General features: G+C 44.0%; 2 protein-coding genes across 8 annotated transcripts in view; one reads left to right on the top strand and one right to left on the bottom strand.

Moving 5' to 3' along the window:
• Window positions 1-25,038, top strand: part of LOC111842950 (glutaminase kidney isoform, mitochondrial) — a 41,581-nt gene extending 16,543 nt beyond the window's left edge. For 2 of the 7 annotated variants that reach the window (XM_023810115.2, XM_072717320.1), the window contains exons 2-18: window positions 9,635-9,731; window positions 10,089-10,210; window positions 10,297-10,426; window positions 10,536-10,615; window positions 11,008-11,171; window positions 11,839-11,897; window positions 15,095-15,127; window positions 15,222-15,280; window positions 15,612-15,678; window positions 16,052-16,102; window positions 16,404-16,580; window positions 16,692-16,823; window positions 19,306-19,398; window positions 22,393-22,454; window positions 22,535-22,611; window positions 22,711-22,774; window positions 23,166-25,038. In XM_023810115.2, coding sequence (XP_023665883.2) covers window positions 9,635-9,731; window positions 10,089-10,210; window positions 10,297-10,426; window positions 10,536-10,615; window positions 11,008-11,171; window positions 11,839-11,897; window positions 15,095-15,127; window positions 15,222-15,280; window positions 15,612-15,678; window positions 16,052-16,102; window positions 16,404-16,580; window positions 16,692-16,823; window positions 19,306-19,398; window positions 22,393-22,454; window positions 22,535-22,611; window positions 22,711-22,774; window positions 23,166-23,313 — 1,615 coding nt within the window. In that variant the 3' untranslated portion in view covers window positions 23,314-25,038. Of the gene's footprint in view, window positions 1-6,925; window positions 7,743-9,634; window positions 9,732-10,088; window positions 10,211-10,296; window positions 10,427-10,535; window positions 10,616-11,007; window positions 11,172-11,838; window positions 11,898-15,094; window positions 15,128-15,221; window positions 15,281-15,611; window positions 15,679-16,051; window positions 16,103-16,403; window positions 16,581-16,691; window positions 16,824-19,305; window positions 19,399-20,049; window positions 21,659-22,392; window positions 22,455-22,534; window positions 22,612-22,710; window positions 22,775-23,165 lie in introns of those variants that run through there. The other 5 variants (XM_023810121.2, XM_023810118.2, XM_072717312.1 and 2 more) reach the window with 5 other exon arrangements.
• Window positions 25,039-25,106: 68 nt separating this feature from the next.
• LOC111842925 (uncharacterized) overlaps window positions 25,107-26,899 on the bottom strand; it is a 28,610-nt gene continuing 26,817 nt past the window's right edge. The window contains exons 42-46 of the mRNA XM_072705085.1: window positions 26,754-26,848; window positions 26,427-26,566; window positions 26,134-26,322; window positions 25,970-26,042; window positions 25,107-25,802 (exon numbers count right to left, since the gene is read on the bottom strand). Coding sequence (XP_072561186.1) covers window positions 25,664-25,802; window positions 25,970-26,042; window positions 26,134-26,322; window positions 26,427-26,566; window positions 26,754-26,848 — 636 coding nt within the window. The 3' untranslated portion in view covers window positions 25,107-25,663. The remainder of the gene's footprint in view (window positions 25,803-25,969; window positions 26,043-26,133; window positions 26,323-26,426; window positions 26,567-26,753; window positions 26,849-26,899) is intronic.

The raw sequence follows: 26,899 nt of genomic DNA, 5'->3' as shown, positions 1-26,899 counted from the left end.
CCTCATGACAATAAAAGCACTCACGCTTCTCCACAGGCGATGGGGGGAGAGCAGGGACAGGGGAGGATGTAACCGGCCGAGGCTGAACTTTTCGAGGTAACGGAGTTGGAGTAAACACAGTTTTGTGCATAAGCACAAACTCATCTGCGAAGGTGGCAGCCTCGGTCAAGGAAGCTACCTTCTGTTCATTTAAGTATACCACCACACGATCAAGGACACAGTTTTTAAACTCTTCCAACAAAATCTATTCCTTGAGCTGTTCAAGGTTACACACACCACTGGCGGTACACCATTTATCAAACAGGGTGGTTTTTTCCCTGGCGAATTCTACGTGGGTCTGGCTGGTGGATTTATTAAGCTTCCGGAAACACTGCTGGTAAGCCTCAGGTACACGTTCGTAAGCCCTTAAGACGGTAGCCTTCACTATGTCATAATCTAGGCTCTGCTCTAATGCGAGGGCCGAACACACTTCTTGTGCCTTACCCACTAATTTGCATTGCAACAGGAGAGACCAAAGATGCCTAGGCCAGTTCAAAGTCATGGCAATGCACTCAAATATGGAAAAGCAATAAACAAAAGTTGACGGAGTGGCAGAGCGTGGCGGAGTCAGTTAAAAGTGTTGGTTCCAAAATTCGCACGGTGGCCGAAATTAAAAAGAAGTGGTCGAACATTAAAATCGACGTGAAAAAACGAGCGGCCGCTCACCGTAAGAGTCTTAACAGCACAGGCGGAGGTAGCGGAATTCCCGGTCTCACACCCTTTGAGCAACTAGTTGCTGCGATGACTGGGGACACACTTTTATCGGGTGAGGGGGACGCTGATGTCATCGCGGGTGAGTTTTTCTTGTACCATACTTCTTTGAATTACTTGCATGTTTATGAGTAACACGTAGGGCGCAGATGCGGTGTTACTTTCGTTTATTCTGTTTGTTTATTCTTACAGACAACAGTACAAGAGGTGCCCCCAATGCATTAATAGAGTACATTAATAGAGGGAAAGTGCTTTCTATTTACATAAGCAAATTCGTTCTCTGAAGGTGACTTAATAGCAATGTGCGCGCAGTCGATAGCTTCGTCTACGTTGGGAAAACTGGACATCGCTGCAAATTGCACTTTAATATTTGCCTGTTCAACCACAGTGTAAGGAAATTTTATATATCTGGGCAAGGGCGTAACTTTGGCTGGAACATTGGGGGATGGAAGTGAAACATGATTATTAGGGGGAGGTGGTCATGACCCCCCTGGAAATTACGCCCATGTATCTGGGTGACAAGCAGATTTTGCCGTCCCATACAACACCGGCATGGCGCGACTCAGTGTTGACTGAGAAATACCCGATCAGTCCGCAAGTTCTCGCTGAAAAGCACCTGTGGCTAAGAACCCGCAAGTGGACAGAACTTGTAAAGGAACAGGTAGCCTATAGCGCAACTCCTCATCGTCTGCTTTTGTAATGCTGGCCCCAGTTTAGCACACAGCTCCAAAAGGATTGCTCTTGGAAATCTGAATCGACTTAGAAACCAGTCATCATCATGGGCCAGGAAATCAGTATATGATCCCTGAATACGAGCTCTATTCTGACTCTTCCATTTGCAATGTCCTCTAACAATGCAAGAGCAGCCATGGTTGGAATATTTTTTGTCTTTCCCTGCACCGTTTTATTGTCACAGATTGATTACGATCAGGTGACCGATGGCCAAATAATTTCGGTGTATTTCATGCAGACCGCGTCATGAATGCGAGTCTGACACAGTGAAACTGCAGTAGCACTCTTTTGCCAGTAGGTGCCTCCATTTTGCCAAATTGAGCAGAAACTTGCGTACGCCTTGTCTGGGGTTGCCGTGAGAATGTGCGTGGCGGTACGCCAAGTTTAGTTTTTATACATCTCGACGTGAGCGTGGAAACGGGCGTGCGCAACATTTTCGTGCGTAAGCACCGTTTATACATGAGGCCCCAGGAAACCAAAACAGCCATACACAGATCAGAAGTCAATCAGAAACAGCAACCCAACACAGCGATAGCGAAAGACAAAGCTTGAGCAAGAGCTCGAGCTAGATGTGACCAGCAGGCTTTATCCGGAACACAGGGCCAGGGTCAGAGGTCAGAGGTATTTATTCAGAGAGAGAGCATTCAAAGTCCTTTTTATGTAGTTTTTTGGATACAACACTTTTGGGAAACTCACCTCCGATTGTTTTCTGTGTTTCATTCAATAGTCTTCTAAGTGCATTATTCTACATCGTGGAATATGTAAAATACATTGTTCCTGACATATTGTTTATGCAACATAAACACATTGTTTATGCAAAACGTGTGCATGTTTTATAGAATTATTGCATGCAATATGCTTAATTTTATATCTGCGTGCCATTGCCAAAGGAATGCTAATCCACAAATCGACAATGTCATAATCATGTTGTAATATTCTAGGGACACATCAGTGGTATAATCATGTTGTAATGTTAAAGTGACTTGTCCGTGTTATAAGCATGTTGTACTATTCCTGGGACTCCCGAGCAAACCAGGCAGCTCATAAAGTTTAGGGCACATAATGAAGAGCAGTTCACCAAAATAATATGTTTATTCTAATTTGTATGTTAATCGCTGTGTACATGCACAGAAAGTCACATTTATAAAAGGAAATAGTATGCCAAATACATTAAGCAATGAAAATTAGGTACATTATATTATGAACATTGTGACACAGGCAAAGCGACAGGTAACACTTTAGCCAGGCACTCTAGCTGACACAAACACGAGTCGTTTTTAAACGACCTCATAAAAATCCACAAGTGTTAGCAGGCGTCGCAGACATCTTCTGCAAGTACTCATCAAGCGGTGTATGATGATTAAAGTGCACGCGGTCGACAACGCCATACCTTGAGCCTGCATTGTTACAAACAAATGCAAAGTCGCAGGTGTGAAACGTATGTGCAATGATCGACTGCTGATGACGTAAGCGAGTGCTGTCCTGATTCCTAGGTAAAGATTAAAAGCCCTACCCCTTGTGGCTACGACCTGTGAAGTCAACTTCGGAAGGGAGGACCCTCGAAATCTAGTGGTAGGGTTAAGGGAGGAGAAATGGGATTGGGCCTAAATCTGTGCAATTTGACTGATGTTATGTAGGTTCTCATAACACATTTGTATTGAAGCAATTTGCATCTAGTATTAATGGAATTGGTTTGAGCTAGAAGACAGGCTTCATCTTTAGTAATTTCAGTTGAAAGGTCAGTCTCCCATGCAGATAAATACCTAAAGGAATTTTCTTTTGATTTGTTTAGAAGCACATTATAAAATAGAGACACACTTCCTCTATCATTCATATGCTTTAGAGCAGCTTGCTCTATTGTAGATAGTGGGGGCTCAGAGTAAATTTTAATTTGAGAATATATAAAACTTCTTATTTGTAAATATTTCAAAAAGTATTTCTGTGGAAGAGCAAATTTTATAACTAGTTGTGAAAAAGACATAAGCACACCTTTATTGTACATATCACCCAGTTTACTTATACCTTTATACATCCAATTTTTAAATCCCTTATCCTTCCTTCCAGGGGTAAAACTAGTATTTCCCCAGATTGGTGACACGGTAGACAGAGATGTGAGTTCACTTAAAAAAGCATGAGCTTCATGCCAGACTGATATAGTATTTCTAAGAAAGGGGTTGTTGGTATGCTTTATAAGACTTTTAGTCGGCGAAGAATAAAGTTATAACTGCAAAGGAAGTTCTATTTCAATTTTTTTCTATATCAAACCATGATTCCCCCACAATAGATTCCACAAGCCTGAGGAATCTATTGTGGAGAAGTACAACATGGCAGCCTGGGGTTGCCCAGTAATATAATCTCAGGTTTGGCAGTTTTGACCCTCCACGATCATATGACTGGTAAAGAAGAGATAAACGTAGTCGGGGACATTTAAAAATTTGGCAAATATTTTTTTGAGGATGGAGAAAATGGTATTTGGCAGTGGGAGTGGAATTGTTTGAAAAAGGTATAAGAATTTAGGTAGAACAACCATCTTAATATTAATGTGACCTATCATAAAGAGCTCTATGATCTCATTAAGTAGTGGATCCTAGTTGGTGGAGACAATGTTAGTTATATTGGGTTTTTTTTATTATATTTTGATGCCCAGATAAATAAAACCTTTGGGAGAATTAGCAAATTGTGTATGTATTCAGGTTGAGGCTCTCTCCTCTGTGTTTAACATCATCATTTTGAATGGTGAACTTTTATTCTTGTTGATTTTGTAACCAGAAAACTCTCCAAAATCCTCAATATATTTTCTAATGCTGGTATAGTTTCTTGGTCCTGCAAGAAACAAAACTATGTTGTCTGCAAATAAGGATATACGATGTTCTCTCTCCCCAATTTTTATGCCCTTTATATCCTAACTATTCCGAATAGCCATAGCTAAAGGTTCAATTGCAAACGGAACCAACAAAGGCGACAATGGGCACCCCTGTCAAGTACCTCGACTGAGGTGAATAGCTCTGGAGACTTGATTGTTTGTTTCAATTTCTGCTAATGGTTCAGTATATAGTAATTTGAGCCATCGAAGATATCCTTCTCCAAGTCCGAATCTTTTAAGTACCTCAAACAAATATCTCCACTCAATTCCTTCAAAGGCTTTTTCAGCATCCCATGACAAAACTGCATGGTCTTTAAGCCTCTTCTTTTGTATATAATACATTTATAACTCTGCGTATATTATGGAATGCCTGCCTGCCAGGCACATGGCCATTTTGATCATTTGTTATTAACCTTGGGACGTAAATCTCAATCGTCCTAGCTAGGGCTTTGCAAAGAATTTTTGTATCACATGACAGAGATATAGGTCGATATGACATTTATGTGGGGGGCTTGCTAGGCTTTAGGATGAGTGTGATTACAGCAGATCTCAATGATGGAGGTAGCATTCCTTTATCCAAAGATTCATTAAACACTTCAAGAAGGTCTGGTAGAAGCTTTTCAGGAAATGTTTTATAGATTTCGATGGGCAGGCCATCGGGTCCTGGGGCTTTCCCACTACTCATGCACTGCACTGCTTCAGACTTTTTCAAGAGACAACTTCTGGAGTTTATCTAGAAAATAATTATGTGTTTCATTAGAGTCCAAATATTGAGACTAATAAAGCCTTTATAATATTTATTTATTTATTCACTTACTTACTTACTTACACTACTCACAATAAGTTAGGAATATTGTTATTTACATGAGTGCTTTTCCTATTTGCTCTGAATTTTAATGAAATAAGTAAAAGTTCCCTTTGATATTACTAATAATGTATGAGAAGAAACACCATTTTCATTAGTTTAATATTTATTACCCCAAAAATTTAGACAATAACAGGGATAACCCCAAATATCAAAAATTGACAATGTCAGTAGTGGGTGTTTCCACCATTTGCCGCAATGACAGCTTGACAGCGATGTCTCATGCTCCTCACTAGCCTCATGATGTTGTTCTGAGGCAATGCGTTCCACTCTTCCACAAGTGCTACACGCAGTTCTGCCAGGTCACGTGGGGGTGGGGTACGATCATCCAGTCTCTGCTTCAACTGGTCCCAGACGTGCTCTATGGGGTTCAGGTCAGGGGACATTGATGGCCATACCATATGAGGCACTCCAACCTCCTGAAGTCGAGCTGTGACAATTCTGCCACGATGTGGTGGAGCATTATCATCCATGAACAGAAAGTTTGGGGTGTGCTGGCGGAATTGGGGGATGATGATGGGTTCTATGATGTCTCTGAGGTAAGAACGTGCAGTGACTGAGCCATGTACAATAACTGGTGATGCCTGCCCAGACTGTTGCACCTCCTCCACCAAAGCAAACCCTGGGGACCATGTTGACCTCAGCGTATCGCTCACCTCGCCTTCTCCAGCAACGCTGACGACAATCATTTCTGTGCAAGGTGACCCGACACTCATCAGTGAACAGGACAGTAGACCACTGCTACATTGTCCAGGTCACATGGTCTTGTGCCCACTGCAAACGTTCACGGCGGTGTCTTGGTGTCAGTGGAGTCACCTGCAACGGTCGTCTGGCATTCAAGCCAAAGCGGTGGAGTCGGTTGCGAATGATTTGTCTGGAAACCCTAGTACCCCTCGCATCTCGTAAACGGGCCTGCAGCTGTGTGGCAGTTGCATGACGATGTCTGAGTGCATAGGTCCTTAGGTACTGGTCATAGTTGCGGTCTGTCACTCGTTGGGCTCCACTCCTGGGTCTGTCATGAACTCTGCCAGCAGTTCTGTGTCTTGATGCAAGTCTGCTGATGACACTTTGAGACACACCAAGTTCACGAGCAACATCTGACTGCCTGCCACTGACCCCAGGTGGCGCTGCTCGTCCGTTAAGTGACATTGTGTGTTCATGGTTGTTTGAATGATGAACTTGGAATGACTTACTGACAATACCAGCTTTTTATACCCACAGAATGTTGAAATTGATGCCACATTGAAAAGGGTTGTGATTTGGTATTGGCCCCAATTTAAGGCACATCTATACACAATGAGACCATTACATGGAAAACACAAAATGACGTGTGTCTATCACCCCAATACAATTGCCTCCCTATCCCAAAAATGTCGGAAGTGAAACAAACACCGTATGTATGACATCCACTAAGTCTCTCACAATATCCCTAACTTATTGTGAGTAGTGTATTTCAAGTGGGTCTAGCAGGCTTAAACCATTCTTGTTTACAATTGAATTAATAGCTCTATCTGTATGTATTTGTTTTATTCTCCATGTTAATAGCTTCCCAGGCTTTTCTCCCTGGTCATAGTAGGACTGTTTTAACCACATTAAACTGTTGGCTATTTTGTTTGTGGTTAAATCATTAAATTGAGGTTTTAGTGTGGGGAGTTGTTTTTGTTTCACATAATTGCTACAATGCTTCCCATTTAACTAGTGCATCTGTTTGATTGGTATTAAAAGTAAAAAAATTCTTCAATCTTCCTGCCCATGAATTCTACAAACTCCGGGGATTTCAGCCATGTAGCTTGAAAGTGAAATCTAAATGCAGAGGGGTTTAAATAATTTGTCTGCAAAGTAAGGGAGTCTGGTGTATGATCAGACTACTACTGTACCAGCATTTTCCAATTTTAGACGGTAATGTTTTGGAAATCAAAAAGTAGCCTGTTCTAGAGTATATTTTATATGTACTCGACTGGCAAAAGTACTCTAATTTACTTGGATTAAGATGTCTCCAAATCTCTTTTAAGTTTAGGTCAATCATGACATTTTTTATAATTTTCCTGGACATAGACATTTCCTGGATCTATGCCCATGCATAGATCTTTTGTCTGGTCCAATACATAGTTAAAATCACCACCCATAATGAATTCACCAGGAAAGGAGGAAAAGCAGAGGAAGAGATTTAAAAAAAAAAATTGGATTGTCCTTGTTAGGGGCGTATACGCAAATCAAAATGAGCTGGGTGGATAGTATTGTACCATTTAGAATTAAATATCTCCCATAATTATCAGCATACTGTTTTTTAAGTTGACATGGAATTGATTTGACACCTTTAGCACGAGTGGTGAAGGATGCTGATTATACCTGTTCTGGCCACCTTCTTGTAACTCTACCAGTGTCCTCTTTTAATAGATGTGTTTCCTGGAGGAATATTATGTTGGATTTCATCTGCTTGAGTCTATCCACATCATGTTTTGTTTAAACATTTGTATTTAAAACCTAATTTTTGCCTTTCTTTTTGTTTGTCTGCTTGGTTTTCTAAAAAATGTAAGTAAATTCTAAAATGTCTCTCTCTATTGCCTTTGTACCCAACTGTGATCTATCCTAACCTTCAAATATCACTGTCCTGCTATCTTAATTCTCCCGTAATTCCTTCAGAATAACCCACATTTGTGATCCTGGCTTTCTGTGTGGGACCAGTCAAACCTATCTGCTTTATCCAACCCTGCTTTTAATATTTGTTTTTAAATGCGAACATCTGATACTGGCACCTCACTGCAATTGAGTGTGGGATTTCACTGTGTGTGGTGAGATGCTTTTCCTTTGCTTCATGCAGTGGTCTGTCTGCCCGTTGTGTCATGATGGGCAAGGTCTTTTGGTCATTATCTGGATTTCTGTGTTGTGTGTGCTGTCCCCTGTCTTGTCTAACTCTGATGAACTGAGCTTCAACACTCAAATCAAAACACATATGGCATCTATCTAGGGGATTTTCAGAAGTTCTACAGCTATGAACACTGTTGACACCCCCCAGCTAATTCTAATGATTGCATTTCAACCAGCTACCTTCAGCATGCCTGTTAACACTTGGTTACCTGATCATGAAATACAGTGGTACCTCGGTTCTCGAAGTTAATTCATTCCGGACTCCAGAACAAATCCTAAAAAGTTCGAGTTCTCATCGAATTTTTCCCATAAGAAATAATGGAAAACCAATTAATTGGTTCCCACCCCCCCCCCCCCCAAAATTACACCTAAATATGTTTATTTCTTTTTCTTTTTCTTTTTAAGCATTTAAACACAAAATGAAAAGAATAACAGGATAAACAAGAAGAGCATTTTTTTCTTAATGGCTTCCAAAACGATAAAGATCTTATCCCAACATTACCCCTGTCCTGCCCCGATTGTCCGCTCCTTCCGTGTGCCACGCCCCCTTGTTAACCTCGTGTGGGATCCCCATGTGATCAGCTGTTTCTGGTTGTTGTCATTAGTCCTCTGTATTTTGTCCGTGTTTCAGTTTGTTTCCCCAGTCCGGTCATTGGGTGCGTTCGACTTGCTTACAGCGCTGGCTTAAAGCAACGCATTCTGATCCTGACGCAATGCATTACGGTTAGATGCATTGCGACCTCTCACCCGGCTGCAGAAACTGGAACTGCCTCCGTGACGACACACCTTTGCCCTTATTGGTTGAAGAGTTTAGTTACACGCATGACGTTTGTATCCCAGGCAGTTCCGATGCGTAATCTGCTATTTCTCCCGAATATCATGTAAAGCAGTGAGAACTGGTTTTCAGTTAATTTACCTGGTAAAATAAAATTTAAATAAATGACATAAATGCTTTAATAGTACACGTAAGTTAGTGGTTTATTTATTGTTAGTTGCATTGCTTTATTTGGTTAACCGTCCAGTCTGTGAAGAAGGCATTCAAGTAAGAATTGCATTGTAGTATGACTCATTTCCTGGCGCGTACAATTTATATTAGGTCCGCATTCACGGTTCGACTTCTGATATTCAGATCGAGTTCTAGGTCAAACTGGTTTGTTCGACTTTCAAGAAATTCGAGTTCTAGTTAGTTCGAGAACCGAGGTACCACTGTACATTTCTTGACAGGATTGATGTTCCATATGGTTTCACCACAAAATACAGCAGTCATTCATTTTATAGGATAGCAACTTGAGAGGTTGGGGCAGAACATGATATCAGACTGCAATCCAGGACCAGAATCCACCTGCCCAAGAACAGGGCAGAACCTTGCATAACTGTCCCAGAATAATGTAATTTGAACGGAAGCCATGTTGAAATGCACTCCTTGAAGCTGGCAGTGTGAATCCATCTTCCCACTGCTCCCCTTACAGTTTATCTGTTCCTCCTGCAGTCTCTGTGGATTTTACATCTTCAGAGTGTTGATTCATCCACCTTAACATAGGATGTTGTTCTCTCAGGAGAAGGAAAGCAGGCATCCTGCCCTCTCTGGAGGATCTGCTCTTCTACACCATTGCTGAGGGCCAGGAGAAAATCCCAGCCCACAAATTCATCACAGTGAGTAGCTGGTTAGGGAGTCAATCAGAAGTTACTAGACTATTTACAATCCCCCCTCCCAGCAGTACATATTCCACAGCTCCCATTGCTCATCATGAAAATGTTATTGTAACTTAACTGATGCTCCTCTTTTATTTTTATGTGGGTTTCAGGACCCTGCACTGTCTGCTGCTTTAATCTGGGGGAGTTTGCTTTGTTGAAGGAATCAGCCTCACACACTACTTATCTGCTTCTATAGCTCAATAAGTAGAGCATTGTGCTAACAATTCAAAGGTTGTGGGTTCAGATCCCAAGGAGCACATATAAATTGTAATTCTTCCCTCTACTGTAAGCTTAATTTTTAACTGTACCTTCAAGGCCCTGAAGGCTACGGGTTTACGGACCGGAGATCCACGGCTGAAGGAGTGTATGGAGATGCTGAAGGTCTCCCTGAAATCCACGTCCGATGGCGTCATGCTCGACCGGCACCTCTTCAAAAAGTGAGTGAGGGCTCCCCCAAAAGTGAGTTGTGTGGCAGGCCTTTGTTGTGGTGGACACCCCTCAGAAACCTGTGGTCCCTCCGCAGGTGTGTTCAGAGCAACATTGTCCTGCTCACCCAGGCTTTCCGCAAGAAGTTTGTCATCCCTGACTTTCTGTCCTTCACGTCGCACATCGATAAGCTCTACGAGAGTGCCAAGAATCTGTCCGGAGGACAGGTGGGTCACAGCACCCCCTTGCTGCTGGCTGCCCACGGCCACAAAACACACATCGTCTGAGTATTTGAACAATCCAAACCCTTGAGGAGATGCCTTCTGTGCCCTACAGGTGGCGGACTACATTCCCCAGCTTGCTAAGTTCAGCCCCGATCTGTGGGCTGTGTCGCTCTGCACAGTTGATGGTCAGAGGTAGGGGGTGTGATGCTGCTGTACCCTGGGGAACAACTGAAACAAACCCCTCTCTCTATTCAGACTAATGATACTATCTGCTGAACCCTTGTTTTGGGTACAACCGTACTGCAGTGTGGTTGTAAACGTGTTATATTCCATGACTGTGAAATTCTTTCTATTTGTTTGTTTTGTTTGTTTGGGTGGGTGGGGTGACCCTTTAAACTAATGTAAGAACCCCCAAACAATCTGTATCGGTATAGGTTTTCAAAACAATCGGCTATTGGTATCAGCAAGAAATTTGCTTATCGATGCATCACTAATTATTGCTGCTGTGGTTTATCAGTCTCTTACCCTGTGTGTTTTCATTATGCTTCCTGTTATTGAATGACTCATTGGTGCGTCCCCCCCAGGTACACAGTGGGTGACACCAAAGTGCCCTTTTGCCTGCAGTCATGCGTGAAGCCGCTGAAGTATGCCATTGCTGTGCACGACCATGGCACGGAATACGTTCACCGCTTCATCGCCAAGGAGCCTAGTGGCCTGCGCTTCAACAAGCTGTTTCTCAATGAGGATGGTGAGGGGGCCCGTCTCCACAACAACTCGCCACGCAAGCTGACATGGTGGGACCTTCCATATACACATGTGATGGGTGTAAATTTTGGCCCAGATTCATCTGTGAAACAAAACCGTAGCGTGAATTTGGGCCAAGGCGGTCGGGCCGTTCTGTGGTGCTCTGTTGCTGTAGCAGCGAGATGAAAGTTTAATGAAGGAGTCTGGGTTGATGAGTGTGCTATGGCCACACTCCACACAGGGCCCCACTGTGTCCCAGAGGGAAACTGCTCTATAGGGTCGAACCCAGAACAAGTTGACTGGTTTGGTTCTGTTTCCATGATTATGAGCAATAAGTAATAACTCTAGAGCACCTTTAATCAGACCCTCATCTGTGAGTGTAAGCTATGCAGCTCTTTCACAATAAAATCTCCTGTTAGCAGCAAAAAAACACCTTACAATTGGCCACCTTGTTTGTGGCTCAGGTGGCCTCAGTATGTCAGCTGTTTCTGGCAGATGTAGCCCCCACCCCACCCCCCATGGGAGGTGTACAAATGGCCACTTTTTGTTGATAGACCAGGAGTTCCAGGAGGAAGCCCTTTACAAGGACCTACTGACCATTTCAGTATCCACTTAACGGGTCACCTGACCATGCGCATTGGGTTCCAAACTCCTTGTCTCTCTGCCCACAGACAAGCCCCATAACCCCATGGTGAACGCTGGCGCCATCGTGTGTACGTCCTTAATCAAGGTGAGAGGCCAGAGGCTGCCCCTGGCTCTGTGTGTGTGTTTCTCTGTCCCAACAATGTGAAAAAAACTGCTATTTTGACCTTGTGAGGATATGTTTCCAGTCCTCACAAGAGGAAATTCAATTTCATAAAAATCTGTGAGTGCAATCAAAAAACTAAAAATGCAGAAAGTCTTCTATTTTCTTTGGTTATTTATGGTTAAGGATAGGGCTGGGTAGGTTGTCATAGTTGGGATTAGGGTTTTGGCCCTAGAAATGAATAGATTGTCTCTACAAATATGCATAAATACCTAATCTATGCGTGTGTGTGTGCGCGTGTGTGCATGCTCTCGCACAAGGCTTTTCAGTCTACGAGGACCTGCCAAATTCAGATAATTGCTGGCAAAGCATTACTGCAGGCAGAGGTTTAACAGGCACATCCTGCATATGCTGCCACTCTACAGGACCCGGTCTAAGGCACTGTTTGTTTACTTGTCACATTTTTAGGATGGGAAGGAGTGGCTCTGAATTTACCTCTGATTGTGTATTGTAGGAGCGACAGGAATAAAGTCCTATCCCCCTCAGGACAGGTGTGTCCCATGTCTGAGTGTACGTCACATACACTCTAGCCTAAACTCCAGGTTCCCCGCTGACCTCGCTCTGCATTCCCATTTTTCCTTCTCTAATGAAAAAAGGAGGTCCATTTCATCTCCATGCGGTTAAGTGTGAGACCTCTTCCCTTGGCCAGTGCGTCTCTGGCTGCAGTCAGCAGCAGCCTGTCAGGTCGCGAAGTGTGACTTCCTGTTTTTGGGTCAGGGCACATACTGGTCATCTGATCACTTCCTGTATGCTAGCACAGCACCACCATGCTTCAGTTGAAAGTAGAGATGGGCGATCCACGTTTTTTCAGTTCTGATCCGATTCCGATACACAACTGCCGATACCGATACCGATACAAGAGCTCTTTTTACTTTGTTATACTTTACATATTATTTTTTTTAAGCTAGTAAATACAGATGGAAAAAATGTATGACAAAAAATATTTAATTAGGCTACTACAAACATACATAACGTACTGTTCCACCTCATTTGTTTTAAGCGTTTTTGAGGCATTTGCAGTTCAATATGAATATCTTCAAAGCAAATATACACAAGTGGCGAATGCTTAAAATTTTTACAGTTTTTCTCCCATTGGCATCAGCGCAGTTACACTTTTGTTGCGATGGCAGCCCCTCTTGTATCTCAAGCAACGAGTTCGCAAAACAGTCCAATTAAGTTAGCGACTCCCAAATCATCCATTGCTTTGTTTTGTCTCGCAGTTGCGTGCGCTTTGTTAAATGGGATTTTCCATTAAACGCTATTCCCACCTCAAAACCTTATTTTACATAGATTGCAAAACGCTGTGCTTCCGATTTCTGTTAAAAGCCTAAAATACTCCCAGATCGTCACGTCTTATCTTACGCTCCTCGTACTGCGAAGGGTATGCGCATGACCTCACAGCAGGCGGAAGTCACTGTACTCACACCCACTGAGTAGCAAAAAAGACTTAGGGGCAGTGATAGCGTTCGATTTGAATTCCGCAAAAACACACATGTAAAATGGGAAAGAGCTGTCGTGCGATTGATTGCCAAAACCTAAATAAGTAAGTATAGGACGTGGATCGGTCACGCATGGCCGATTCCCGATCCGTCAAATAGGTCTGGATCGGCGCCGATACCGATCCGAATATCGGTATCGGTGCATCTCTAGTTGAAAGTCAAGCCAGCCGGGTTAGTTACTGTCAATAAACCTTGCATTTTCTATATACAGGGATGTGTCTAGTAATCAACACAGTGATTTGCAGCAATTTAGTGCTCACTCTGTTTGGCTGGCTGGCTCACTTTTAGCACATATCAGTAGTTGGGCCAACTTGACCCTTTAAAGTCACTTTATGGCTGCTTTCTAAACAATAACATTGATACAATAAGATTAAATGGAAAAACCAACTGGAATCTATCTCATATTTATTTCACTAACACTGATCATTGATCATTTTCCTCAGTTGTGTAATAAGTGATCTTCATTTTCCCCTCCTTTTTCCAGTCTTAATAACAGAGGGACATATGTATAGCTATGACCTTGTCAGCCCCGCGTCCCATCCTCTTCCTGTCTGCTTCCGTCCCGGGCTGTCGGCTCGCTCTGCAATAATCGGCGTTGATGTATTGGCCATGGAGATTACCCTGGGTGGCCTTAATCTGCTCCTGTTTACTCCTGAACTCATTTAGCAGTGTGTTGCCCCCTAAGGACTCATATAGTGCATAGTGGTCTTTGGGATTTTGAGCGAAAGCTATGTTGACTCTTTTAATGCTTTTGTTTACCATTAACAAACCCTGCCCTTATTCTGCTTTCTTCCAGGCCCTGTGTACCATTTACCTTTACTATTTGTCTGTAGACAGCCATCATACAGGAATAGAATAGGTCACGGTTCAGACCACGCTGTGTGAGAACATTGTGTTTGGGATTACAGTGGTACCTCAGTACTCAAACTCATTAGAACTCAAATTTCTTAAAAGTCGAACCAACCAGTTTGAAAAAAAATTACCTAGAACTTGATCTGAATCTCAGAAGTTGAACCGTGAACACCGACCTGAGATAACTTGTACGCACAGGGAAATGAGTCACGCGGCACGTCTCTCAGCGGAAACAAAGGGTAACACTTCAGTCTCAGCCTTGAATTTGCTGTGATAGCATCGTTTGTTGGTGATAGTGCTTTTTTTATTGAAAATATCAGGTAATACACTGTACTTTATATCATTTTGGTAGGCTTTGCACATTGTTTGGATACATTTATTTTTATTTTCTTGCTTTACAAATTACTGTTTTGATAAATGTACTTAGATGTGTTTAGTATATGCTCTTCTTGTTTTATCCTGTTCATTTTGTGTTTAAATCCTAAAAAAAACAACATATTTAGGTGTAATTTTTTGGGGCCGGGAACCAATTTATTGGTTATCCATTATTTCTTATGTGGAAAATTCGATCAGAACTCAAACTTTTTCGGATTCTAACCAGAGTTCTGAACGGAATAAGTTTGAGTTCTGAGGTACCACTGTATCCGTCTTTTTAGTCTGTCAGAGCTACATTTCATTGTGAGCTGTCTTTTATAGTGTGTGTGTGTGTGTGTGTGTGTGTGTGTGTGTGTGTTTTTAATTGATATTTGATTGTTTTCTCTTATCATCCAGCAAGGAGCAAGTAATGCTGAGAAGTTTGACTATGTAAGTAAGCGTGGCGTTTATTTTGTAAAATATTTGATATTTTGATATTTCAACTTGTGATCAGTATTAAGTCCAATGTCCTGGTGCCATGCAGGTCATGAACTTCTTGAACAAAATGGCAGGAAACGAGTATGTGGGCTTCAGCAATGCCACGTAAGCATCGAGCCGCAAGCTTCTCACCACGGGCCAGTGTTTCTTAGTCCCACATACACTCACAGCACACAGGGTCTGTTTGTGTAGTTTTGAAACACACTAATGCTGAACAATCAGCTTAATGGGAGATATGATGTCATTCCACAGTACTGACCATGTAACACACTTTCTTTAGTTGTATTGGTGGCTGAGATTAATATTGCCCTTCTCGGAGTGCTGGTGTCTGTATCCCTGGGCCCAGGGACTGTAATTAATATGAAGTAAATCAGAATGATGTGAATACAGTGTTGGTGTGAGGGACTCCTGCAGCGTGTGCCTCTGTCTGACCCAGATTCCAGTCAGAGCGCGAATCTGGAGACAGAAACTTTGCCATCGGCTACTACCTGAAGGAGAAGAAGGTAAGGACCCAAGGGATTTAGAACTCGGGGGTTGGGACCCCAGTCTCTCACTTCCGCTTGTCATGAGTCTGATGCCCAGCTGTCATTGGGCTGGGTTCTTGTCACAGTGAGCAGCTCTCTCTGGCTCTCTGCTTTGAGGCTTTCATTTGTATTCTCTACCTCATGATTTATTCATTCTACCTTTAAAAACAGTCCCCAGTGGTTGAACTTGCTCCTCTTTCTACTTCTGTAGGTAATTTAGGTTGTACTTTTGGTAGGAAATTTGGGCCCTCTTGCAGGCACCCATACCTCCTGAGGTTTTTGGGTGGAAGTTTCTGGAATGTGGAGCTTACATAATATGTGTCTGTCTGTCTACCCCTCTTTCTCTTTGTAGTGTTTCCCAGAAGGCACAGATATGACCTCCATCCTGGACTTCTACTTCCAGGTGAGCAACTCCAGAGCAGAGCGTGGTTATGGTCACTCTACCGGGCCTCATTTACTAATGCCAGTGCTGCCTGAGGGAAGGTTAGATTTATATATGAACTGAAAAAAGATTAACATTTAATACAAACCTGCAGCCACCAGAATGTTCCGGGTGCAATGTGTATTGTCACGCTGCAGTATTATATTGGTGTGTATGAAGTGTGCCAATCCTTTGCACTATGGCAAGGTTATCGTTCTGTATGCATGGCTGTGCCATTCCAGAGCCGTAAATAAGCTCTGTTTTTTTTTTATGCTGTACACAGCTCTGCTCCATCGAGGTGACCTGCGAAAGCGCCAGCGTCATGGCTGCCACACTGGCCAATGGTGGCTTCTGTCCCATCACGGGCGAGCGTGTGCTCAGCCCCGAGGCCGTGCGCAACACACTGAGCCTCATGCACTCCTGTGGCATGTATGACTTCTCTGGCCAGTTTGCCTTCCACGTGAGTCCCCCCTGGTGGAATTGTCTGGTACTGCCACATTCACCATCCCAGCTGGTTTTTGTGTTTTTAGGTAAATAAGCAAGGCCTCTTCACCATGTGTGACTGCTGCAGGTGGGGCTGCCATCCAAATCTGGTGTGGCAGGGGGAATCCTCCTGGTGGTGCCCAATGTCATGGGAATCATGTGTTGGTCCCCCCCTCTGGACAAGCTGGGCAATAGCGTGCGGGGCATCCAATTCTGCACGGTAGGTGGGAGGGAGCATACAGGCCATGCTCTTGGGGGGGGGGTAATGGTGTTTAGGTAGTGTGGTGTAATTATCCATAATTGCCATATTATTTGGTAGCCTCTTCAGTACTCTCTCTTTGTTTCTGTGGTATTTAAAGCCCATCGTCTGTCCCTCCCTCGTAATACAACGAAGCCATCGAGGGCACAGGGCACAGCATACTTTCTCTGAACTGATATTCTTCAAACATGCTACAGTAATGCTTTTGCTGGGTGTAGAGGTGACGTTTGACTGGGATGGGTGGAGGCAACAATTAAGGGACTTTCCTTGCAGCTGCCCCCCCCCCGTTATATCAAATCAAATCAAATCAAATCAAAAAACTTTATTTGTCTCCGAGGGGCAATTTGAGGCACGTAGAGCAGTGTTGCATAGACACAGAACCAGACATTAAAGAAATAGAACAAATAAATAAAACAAAAAAATCAGAATAAAATAATAATAATAATAAAAATAAAGAAATAAGTAATAAAATGGTTCTCAATATATACATAAGGTGCAAAATTGCAGTTGCAAGTAATTAAGTTAACAGACTAACATAAGGTGCAAAAATGGGGAGGTCAATAGGTAGTGCGGAATGAGAATGTGCTATACCTTTATGGGGTTTAGTGCATAGAGGCAGAGGGTAATAGTGGCTTCAAGTTCAAAAGTTGAACAGCCCTTGGAACAAAAGTGGCTTTTCTCCTTTGAGTCCTGCAATCCGGGCAGCGGATTCGGTGCCCAGAAGGAAGCCACTCAAATGCTGGGAACAGCACATGTGAAGAGTCCTGTAGGATTCTGCGTGCTGTTCTCAGTGTTTGCAGCTCACAGAAGGAGGACAGAGTTCTGATTGGTGATCCAATTATTTTAGAGCACACCTTGACTGTCCTCTGCAGGCGGTCTCTATCATGCATAGTGGTGGAACCAGCAGGTTATTGAGAATGTTATGACGCTCTCAATGAAGGAGTAGTAGAATGTCCTCAATATGTTCTTGCTGACTCCAAAGCTGCTGAGTTTCCTCAGGAGATACTGCCATTGCTGGCATCTCCTTAAAATCTCCTCAGTGTTGGAGGCAAACCTGAGCATACTATCAAAGATAGTGCCCAGGTATCTGTACTCCTCCACAAGCTCCACAGTCTTCCCATGGATTATGCTGGTGTCTCTAGCTGCCAGTTCCCTCTGCTTGTTGGAGAAGGTCACCAACATCTCTTTTGTCTTCTCCACGTTCAGCTCTAGTGAGGCGTGGTCACACCACTCCACAAACTTGTGGAGCATTGCGTTATGGTGGTGACAAGGACCAGAGGGGAGACACAGAAGAACAGTGTCATCCGCACACTTGATCAGATAACAGTCAGGGTGGGAAGACCTGCAGTCATCTGTGTAGAGGATGAAGAGTAGAGGTGAGAGGACACAGCCTTGAGGAGATCCAGTGGAGGAGAAGGAGAGGTCGGAGAAGATGTTGTTAAGCAGCACTCTCTGTATTCTGTTGGTTAAAAAATCTAGGATCCACAGAACTAGCTGGTCATCCAGGTGGAAGCGGGAGGATAGTTTCTCTGCAAGGATATGTGGCTGCATAGTATTGAATGCTGATGAAAAGTCAGCAAACAGAAGTCTAGCTGAGGTGTTAGGATGTTCAAGGTGCCTGTGTATGGTGTCCATGATTAATAGTTTTGCATCATCAACCCCTCTGCTAGTGTGGTGATCAGCAGTGCCAAGTGGGGGAAGAGCAAAGGCTTTATATGCATCAGGTACAGATCCGTAGCATTTGTCCAAAGTCTTCCCCTGACCGGTGGAGTAGGTGATGTACTGCTGAAAACCTTTTAGAGACTTTCCAGGTGAGCAGTGATTAAAGTCTCCAAGGATAAATTTGGGGGAGTCAGGGGATATGAGTTCCAGCCTGTCGATTGTTTTCTTGATGTGTTCTGTGGCTGTAGTTGCATTTGCCTTAGGTTGAATATAAACCCGAATAAAAAAGAGTTGAGGGAATTCTCTCGGAAGAAAAAAGGGGTGGAGTGAGATAGCAAGAAGTTCTTTGTCGTTGTTGCACAGCTTCTCTCGAACGACGACTGTGGAGCACCAGCGTTTGTTTACATAGAGACACACACCGCCGCCTTGTTGTTTGCCAGTGCGCTCAGTATCTCGGTCAAGTCTGAGGGGAGTGCCGAATCCGTCTATTTGCAGCGTGTCATCACTGATGTTCTTATTTAGCCACGTTTCCACAAAGGCAAGAATGGAGGCAGTCCTGAATTCATGCATGTGGTTAACATTAGCTTGGAGCTCGTCTGTCTTATGGCGAAGCGAGCGCACGTTGGCAAGAATGACCGAGGGGAGCGCTCGCCGTTTACAACCCTCCTTCTTCAGACGAGCTCTTATTTCACTTTTTTTCTTCCCCCTCCTCGTTACCTTTTTTTGTTGTGCATTCCATGGTCGCGTAGTATTTCCAATATGACCCCATCATTTCTCTCAGGACCTGGTATCCCTCTTTAACTTCCACAACTATGACAACCTGAGGCACTTTGCGAAGAAGCTGGATCCACGAAGGGAAGGAGGTGACCAGCGGGTGAGTACGTGCTGCCTTTCCCCAGTCCCCACTCCACCAGGAGGTGTGCAAATGGCTACTTTGTCCTAATAGATCTGCTCCAGGAGGACGACTTCTACAAGGACATGCTGTCAGTTTCAGTATCAGATATGCCACCGCACTGTCGCTGTAGGCTCTGCTGTAGCCCTACCAGCCTAAGTGACCTGAGGGCAGTATGGGAGATGGAGTCATTTGAGTTACCTGAAAGGCACGTGTGTGTGTGTGTGTGTGTGTGTGTGTGTGTGTGTGTCTGTGATTATGTTTTTTTGACTTTGTGGGGACCATTTTTCAGGTCCCCACAAAGATCTGTGAATACAGTCAAAATTCCAAAAGTCTCATATTTTGTTTGGCTAGGGCTGGGTCGGGTTTGAGGTCATCGTCGAGATTGGAGTTTTCCCCTTAAGGTGTCCCCACAAAAATATAATGAGAAGTGTGTGTGTGTGTGTGTGTGTGTGTGTGTGTGTGTATGTGTATGTGTATGTGTATGTGTATGTGTATGTATGCACGCGCGCTTATAGCTGGTGGTTAAGTAAACCTCACAGCCTGTCCCAAACAGAGCCATCTTTATGACTGAAAGCAAAGCTTTATACCAATACTAACAGACTAATGTTGTGTCTGCGTTGCTTGAAACAGCAGCACACCTTTGGATCGATGGATTACGAGAGTCTTCAGCAAGAGCTGGCTCTCAGGGACACTCTGTGGACAATGGTGTCCGCCACAGAGTGCAATGAGGACAGCTCCACCAATGTAGTCTATAGGATGGAGGGTGTTCAGGACAGCCACTAGAGGGCACCACCACCTCAGTGAAGAAGGGGATCGTCCTGCCCGTCCCTGTAAGAATGTATATGTAAATAATTTCAAGAGGTGTAAATGTTACTAGTGTTATACTGTTCTGGGGTCACTGTATCCTTTTCCTGTGATTGTTGTGAGCACCAGTATATTCTCTGAGCTCAGGGTGAAATGCGCACTCTGCACGCAGTAGTCGTAACTGACCACTTAGGCGAAGTTATGCAGTGTGGTTTTTTTTGGGTACGTTTCTGAAGGTCAGGGGAGCAATATGCTAGGGGTGTGTGGCAGGGCAGGTTTGGTTCTATTCCTCACATGGGCCTGTGAGGTTCTGGCCGCTCTGTGTTTCTTGCATCCTTCTGTTTGAACTTGGCTCCCTGGTCCCGGTCAACCCCGGGCGTTTGCAATTACTGACACAGCCTTACTGACTTTTCAAACTGTATGTGATGTAATACATTTTTAGTTATTTATTTTTAGTTATTGTGTTTTAGTTATTCTCTTTGTCATTCTATAACAGTACAAGCATGGCAGGTGAGTTTGACCAAAGATGTTATAAATGAGTGTGTTAAATGAGCTGTATGTAGCCAAGGGCCCCCTCTTTAAATCTCACATGCACCTCTTCGGTGGTGCTTTTCTATAAGGTCATTGGTGGCCACATTTTGTCCAATCAGAGGCCATCATATGACCATGGTACTTCAGACCCAATGATGCTTGTTTGGCTCAGGAAAGCTAACATCCCTCAGCAGGCTGTGCATCACAGGGGCTCATAAAACTCTGAGTCCCTTCAGTAAAAGCCAGTTTAAACTGGTCTTTAGTGTGTCAGCTATTGCTCTCTCCAGTAAGCTGTGCGGTAGTGTGTCAGATTATTGGAAACATCGTTCAATGAGCCTTAATAGTATATCTCACTATCTCACTATCACTATTATTTATTTGAGTCACTATCAAAAGAAATGTGTTCTATGTTCATAGGCATTTGTGTGCACTTTCCCAAGGCTGTTACATTAATATTTTCATTTTGTATGTTGTTCATGTTCTGCAGTTAAACTGGACTTAATACACTTAATATGCTCAATGTTAAGCTTTAACCGTATCCTCACGGGAGCGGCATATCAGCAAAACTGAACATTAAAAGCAGTTTGTGTTTTGGGATTTTTTTTTTTTTTTATTTGTTTTTTGGTTACTTGAAATGGTTGCACAAGAAACCTGCATTGCAGGGGATTTTTACATGTACTTAATGATAAAGGGCAAATATTAATCTTGCTGGGGGGTTTTCAGCTGTTTAAACTCCAATGAGGAAGCCTGTTAATATTTAAATTTATTTATTTTTGTAATGGCTACAATGTATGTAACCTTAGTGTACAACCATACTGTTGGTCTTGTTTTTATTTTGTTCTTCCAGCATGCATATTTTTCCATTAATAAATTTACTTGAAATCCCACTCATCTGTTATGCTGATTAAGGTGTCATTGTGTTTTAATTTCCTGGTTGATCTATTTTAATTTATGATGTCCAGTTTAAAGCTGGCTCTTTGCCCCTGGGTTACAGAGCCTGTGGTCATGACTGTACTTGTCTTTTTCTTTTCCATCTGTGCTGTAGAACCACCTTTCTGTACACTCTCCCTGTTATACTCTGTGATTCAGACTGTTACCCAAGTCTTGTGTGGTGAGACATACCAATGGTGCCAGGCTTGTCTATATGCAAAGCAACCACGCTTCATATATTTACATTATATTCCTGACCTTATAGTTAGTTTATTCACTTTGTGTGTGTGTGTGTGTGTGTGTGTGTGTGTGTGGCCTTTATCTAAATTATACTCCTTTAACAAAGCTGCAATTGCTGAATATGGAATTGAGATTTCATAATCTCGTGGCTAGACATCATGCACCCACCTCCCGGCCCTGAGATGAATCCTTCCTAAAAGCCTCACATGGACATTGATGTGTCCATGGTAGCCTGCAGATATAATTTCTTCTGCTTCTGAACTTGCTGTTACTTTGAACACAAGATCCCTCTGCAGAGGAGGGCTCTCATTCCTTTGATGTGTATGATGAAACTCGCAGCTGCTCTCTGGCCCATAGCGTTTTCCTTTTCTCACCTCAGTGGCTAAAATGAGCTTTTTGCTGGAACGTATGCGGTTCCCTCACAGCCTGTGTTGGCCGACCTCAGACAGCTGGTGTGTCTCACTGCAGGTGAAGTCCGTCATCAACCTGCTGTTTGCCGCCTACACAGGGGACGTCTCTGCACTCCGGAGGTACGCCCGCCACCTTGGGCTCTCCGGCTTGTCCCGGGATGCCTGGCTCTCTCAGGTGACCCCCTCCCACCTCTCCACAGATTTGCACTGTCCTCCATGGATATGGAGCAGAGAGACTATGACTCCAGGACAGCTCTACATGTTGCGGCGGCTGAAGGTGGGTGGGGCCTGTGCTGCTTTTAGCAATCACCTGCTCCCCTCACGAAGCAATGGTGTTAGCGACCACAGACTCATCCCCATGCCCCTGTTTTCGCAGGACACACAGAGGTGGTACGCTTCCTGCTTGAGGCCTGCAAGGTGAACCCTGTACCCAGGGACCGGTAAGATCATGCTAATCATGTTCCTATCGGGTTTGAATGCCTGTCCTTTTTGGCCAGAGGATTAATGTCTAGTCTAGAGCTGACGAGAAAATTGATCCCACCCCCAGCCCCTTGCTTGTTGCTTACACCCAACACCCCCCGCGCTGATTAGTGGACTATTGACATTACATTGTTGGGGGGTCCCCAGAGAGGTTAATCTGCCCCTGATTGTGGTTGTCTGCGCGTTATAAGTCTACATTCTTAATGGTTTTGTGACTCCCAAGTTCTGAAAAATGATTGGGGGGGAAAAACTGAGGAGTTGACCAAATGCGAGGTGCAACCTGGCAGCCATCTGAAGGTGCCATCAGGATACCTGCATGGTGTTAAAGCCCCTCTCCCTGTCCCTCTTCAGTTGGGGAAACACCCCCATGGATGAGGCCATACACTTCGGGCATCATGACGTGGTGACCATCCTCCAAGAGTACCACAACTCATACAGCCCACAGGAGGGCCCCACAGACAAGGAGTTGGCACAGAAGAACCTGGATGGCATGCTGTAGGAGGTGTGGTGTGGCACCAGACAGTGCCACCAGCAGAGGGCCCCAGATGCAGCTGACACTACACAGTGTTTCTGTGAAAGAGGGATGTAAAGTTTTTCCTTTCTTGTTAATTACTGTGTTTCACACTTTAAGAAGTGAACTCATTATAGTCAGGCTATACTGCAGAGTTCCAGCTGTAGCCTTACTGAGGGGCTTTGTGTGTATCTCTGTGTAGAAACACCGTATGCATGTAAATTGAATAGTAATTTATGTTTAGTTTAACAAAGCATCACTTATCTGGCAATCAGCATGATTAAGGGAAGTGCAGCTCCTCACAGGACTCTAGTCCTTTAAAAAGCAGCTTGTGAATGTCAAAGTTCAGACACCATCGCCGAAACTCAGGAGCTGGACATGTGAAGAACCTGGGGTTGCCTCTGGCTGACAGATGGAGGACAAAGACCTAACGTGTGTGTATAGTCGGCCTGAACCGCACCTTGTATGTATCAGGCCCCCTTTAGGTGTAGTATTTAGTTACTTAAATGACAGTATTTTTCTACATTCTGGCAAAGTATTTAATGAGGCTGTTGTACAGCGAGTGTTTATCTTCAGGGCAGGATGTGGTCTGGTCACAGCTCACTGTAAAACAATTTTTGTGCTCTAGGGCAGGGTGCATTTCACCACTAAAGTTTTATTTATTTAGCAGATTTTTATCTGAAGCAACACATAATTGAAAGTAGTGTAAGACAGTCCCTGGACCAATTTGGGGTTTAAGTGCCCAAGGGTGAGGTTACACTGCATATCCTGGGATTTACACTGGTAACCTTCTGATCACAGGCACAGCATCCTGACTCACTGAGCCCTGGACCTTTCTAGTTAGGTTAACCCAAAGCTAAGTGGCTAGTGTTCCAGGTTATATGTTTCTCTGCTTACGACGGTGAGCTAGACCATCTGTCAACCCTGCATCTGGTGACCGCATCTCTAGGGGTGTGTGCTTCCTCACAGTGCCAGAGCTGAAGCTTAAATTCAGGTTTTGAAAGTATTCATTTCCTTCTGCCTGTGCCCTAGAGACCCCCCAACCACATCCAACTGTGTGTGTGTGTGTGTGTGTTTGCATAGATCACATTTGAGGACCAAATTGTCCCCAAAGTGTAGTTAAACCTGAAATTTCCCTACTTTTAGGGACATCTTTTGAGGTCCCCATTTGGATAACCTGTTTTATAAAAATCTGTGAATGTAATAAAAAAAAAGTAAAAAAAGTCTTGTATTTGGGTTGGTTACGGATGGGTAGAGGTTAAGGGTGTCGTGATTGGGATTAGGGTTTTTCCCCATAGAAATTAACGGTCCCCATTTAGATAGGAAGACCAAATTGTGTGTATGTGTGTGTGAGGGAGAGAAACTTTTTTTTTCCAAAAAAGAAAAGATCAAAATGGTGGCAGCTGGGCCTAAAACAACCACAAAAACAAGATGAGAGCAGAGGCTGTTCAGTGGAAATAAGGTCAACTGTCTAACATTTCCTTGTGTGGGCGACCTAAGACCTTCCCACCAGAAGGACGGCAAAAGAAAACCAGTGGAACTTCTGGTCAAACACTGATTCAGTTTTAGGCCCACATGACCAAGGTCGGAAAAGTGGTGAATGTGATGGGGTTGACAGTAGTCCCCAATTAGGCTTGTATACCACTGCGGTTAAGATGATCCCAATGTTCAAATTTTGAGTGTTTGTGTATGAAAATAAAGCTTTGAATATAACTCCTTGGTAACTGCTTCTATCAGTTAAGTTCAAGCACCCATTTCAAAAAGGCAAGCAGACACACTGATTATACTACAATCAATTTATTGTATCAAATTAAAATAGAGGAACGTCCAACCATAACGGTACAGTAGATTTAAAATGATTACAGGCCCAGGTGCCTGGTAGATGACACTGTCCCGGAGAAGCAGCTGGCGGCTGGACAAATGCAGGTTGCAGCAGAAGTGGAGGTTAGTTCTGTAAAGCAGTGGACATCTGGGGGAATAATGGATAACTTATGTTACCTAGTAGAGACAGCTCATCATCAGCAGACTAAAAATGACTGCTGTGTTTACAGTGTGGAACAATGAAAAGCTGTTGAGAACATGACAAAATGCTTTACCAACTCCAAGCTGCATGCCAGGAAGTCTCTTGTAGGAAGTGACAGGAGGAACAGAACAGCATGATTCAGCATTAAGAACCTGATCGGCTAATGCCATATCATGGTTCAACAGCAAGATGGCATATGCCCTTAGACTAAAGGCAAAAGCAAATGGCTGTTTCTGTAGTCAAACAAACTGCAGGTTCACACACACAAACGGCTGGGAGATAATGACACGATGGGAACACCATAACAGTGACTGATTAGAGGGTCACAGCCCAGAAAGCTGCTCCACCTACTGTGCTGTCCATGTCCATGTCCACAGAGTGGATCAGCTGAGAGAGGGTGCCAAACTCTTCTTTTGACAGCGGCAGTATGTTGTCCTGAAGCTTCGACGGGTGACTGCAATGAAAGACAGCAGAGCAGTATGAAAAAGTCTGGGGACAAAACTGAACTGAAATGGACCTATCACCATTATGTGTCTTGGGCCTGGCATCAGAATCACCATCTGCATTACACACCACTGCCACCCTGTTCTGGAGATCCCAGAAACGGGCCGGCCCGCTTACATCTCCGACACAGAGATCAGCGCCGTCTTCCAGTAGACGTGGCTCAGACTGTCATCATCCATGGATTCTGAGGCTGATCAAAACAAGAAGGAATCATCCAACAGCCACTTTTAAAAATTCCAGAGAGAGACTAACGCTGCCCATCACCAGCTGTTTGGACTCACAGTCGGGGGGTTTGCTGTAGTAGCTCCCTAAGGCCTCATCCTTGGGAATATCTGGGTACAAGTAAACCAGGGGATTCTCTGGGATATTTTCCGCAGCCATGACCTTGTAGTTACGGATGATGTCCGGCAGAGAGACAACCGTCAGCTCCTTCTTGGTATAGGGCTCCACTGCATGGACCACGGGTTCATCTGTACACACACAGGTTTCAAATTCATGCATGCAGAACGACACCCCATCACCCATTAATACATACATTATCCAGCTGGTGACCTCATGTATTATGGCAGCTCACCATTTACAGAGCGCTCCACCCAGGTAAAGGTGATGGCCCCCTCCCGACTGCTCTCGCTGAACCGCAGCAGGAAGGTACCAGGCTTCTTGTCCTTCAACAGAGCGCGCTCACGCTCCTTACTGACAAAGCCCATGATGTACCTGTGGAGGGAGAGTGTGGAGGATGCCTGACAAAGGGAGAGTGGTGTGTGGTGCTGTTCCCATTAGAAACCCTCACTTCCTGTTTGTGTTCATGTGACAGGAAACAGCTGTCAGCACATAGATATCTCACATACAAACACGATCTGTGGCTCCATGCTACATAAAGCCTCCACGTCAGGCTGCTTACCCATCATTCCATAGATGCAGTAGGTGCTTCTTAATGAGATCCAGGATGCCCTCCAACCACAGCCAGAACGGAAAGTTCTTCTCATTTGTGTTCTGCTTGGGTAAACACAGAAGTGACCGTGTTCACCTGAAGCATGGTTGTATTCC

This window comes from Paramormyrops kingsleyae, chromosome 1 (genome assembly GCF_048594095.1).
Source record: "Paramormyrops kingsleyae isolate MSU_618 chromosome 1, PKINGS_0.4, whole genome shotgun sequence".
In the NCBI taxonomy this organism is placed as follows: Eukaryota; Metazoa; Chordata; class Actinopteri; order Osteoglossiformes; family Mormyridae; genus Paramormyrops; species Paramormyrops kingsleyae.
The sequence above is the reverse complement of the archived record's forward strand: the minus strand, read 5'-3'. Positions and strand labels throughout refer to the sequence as shown.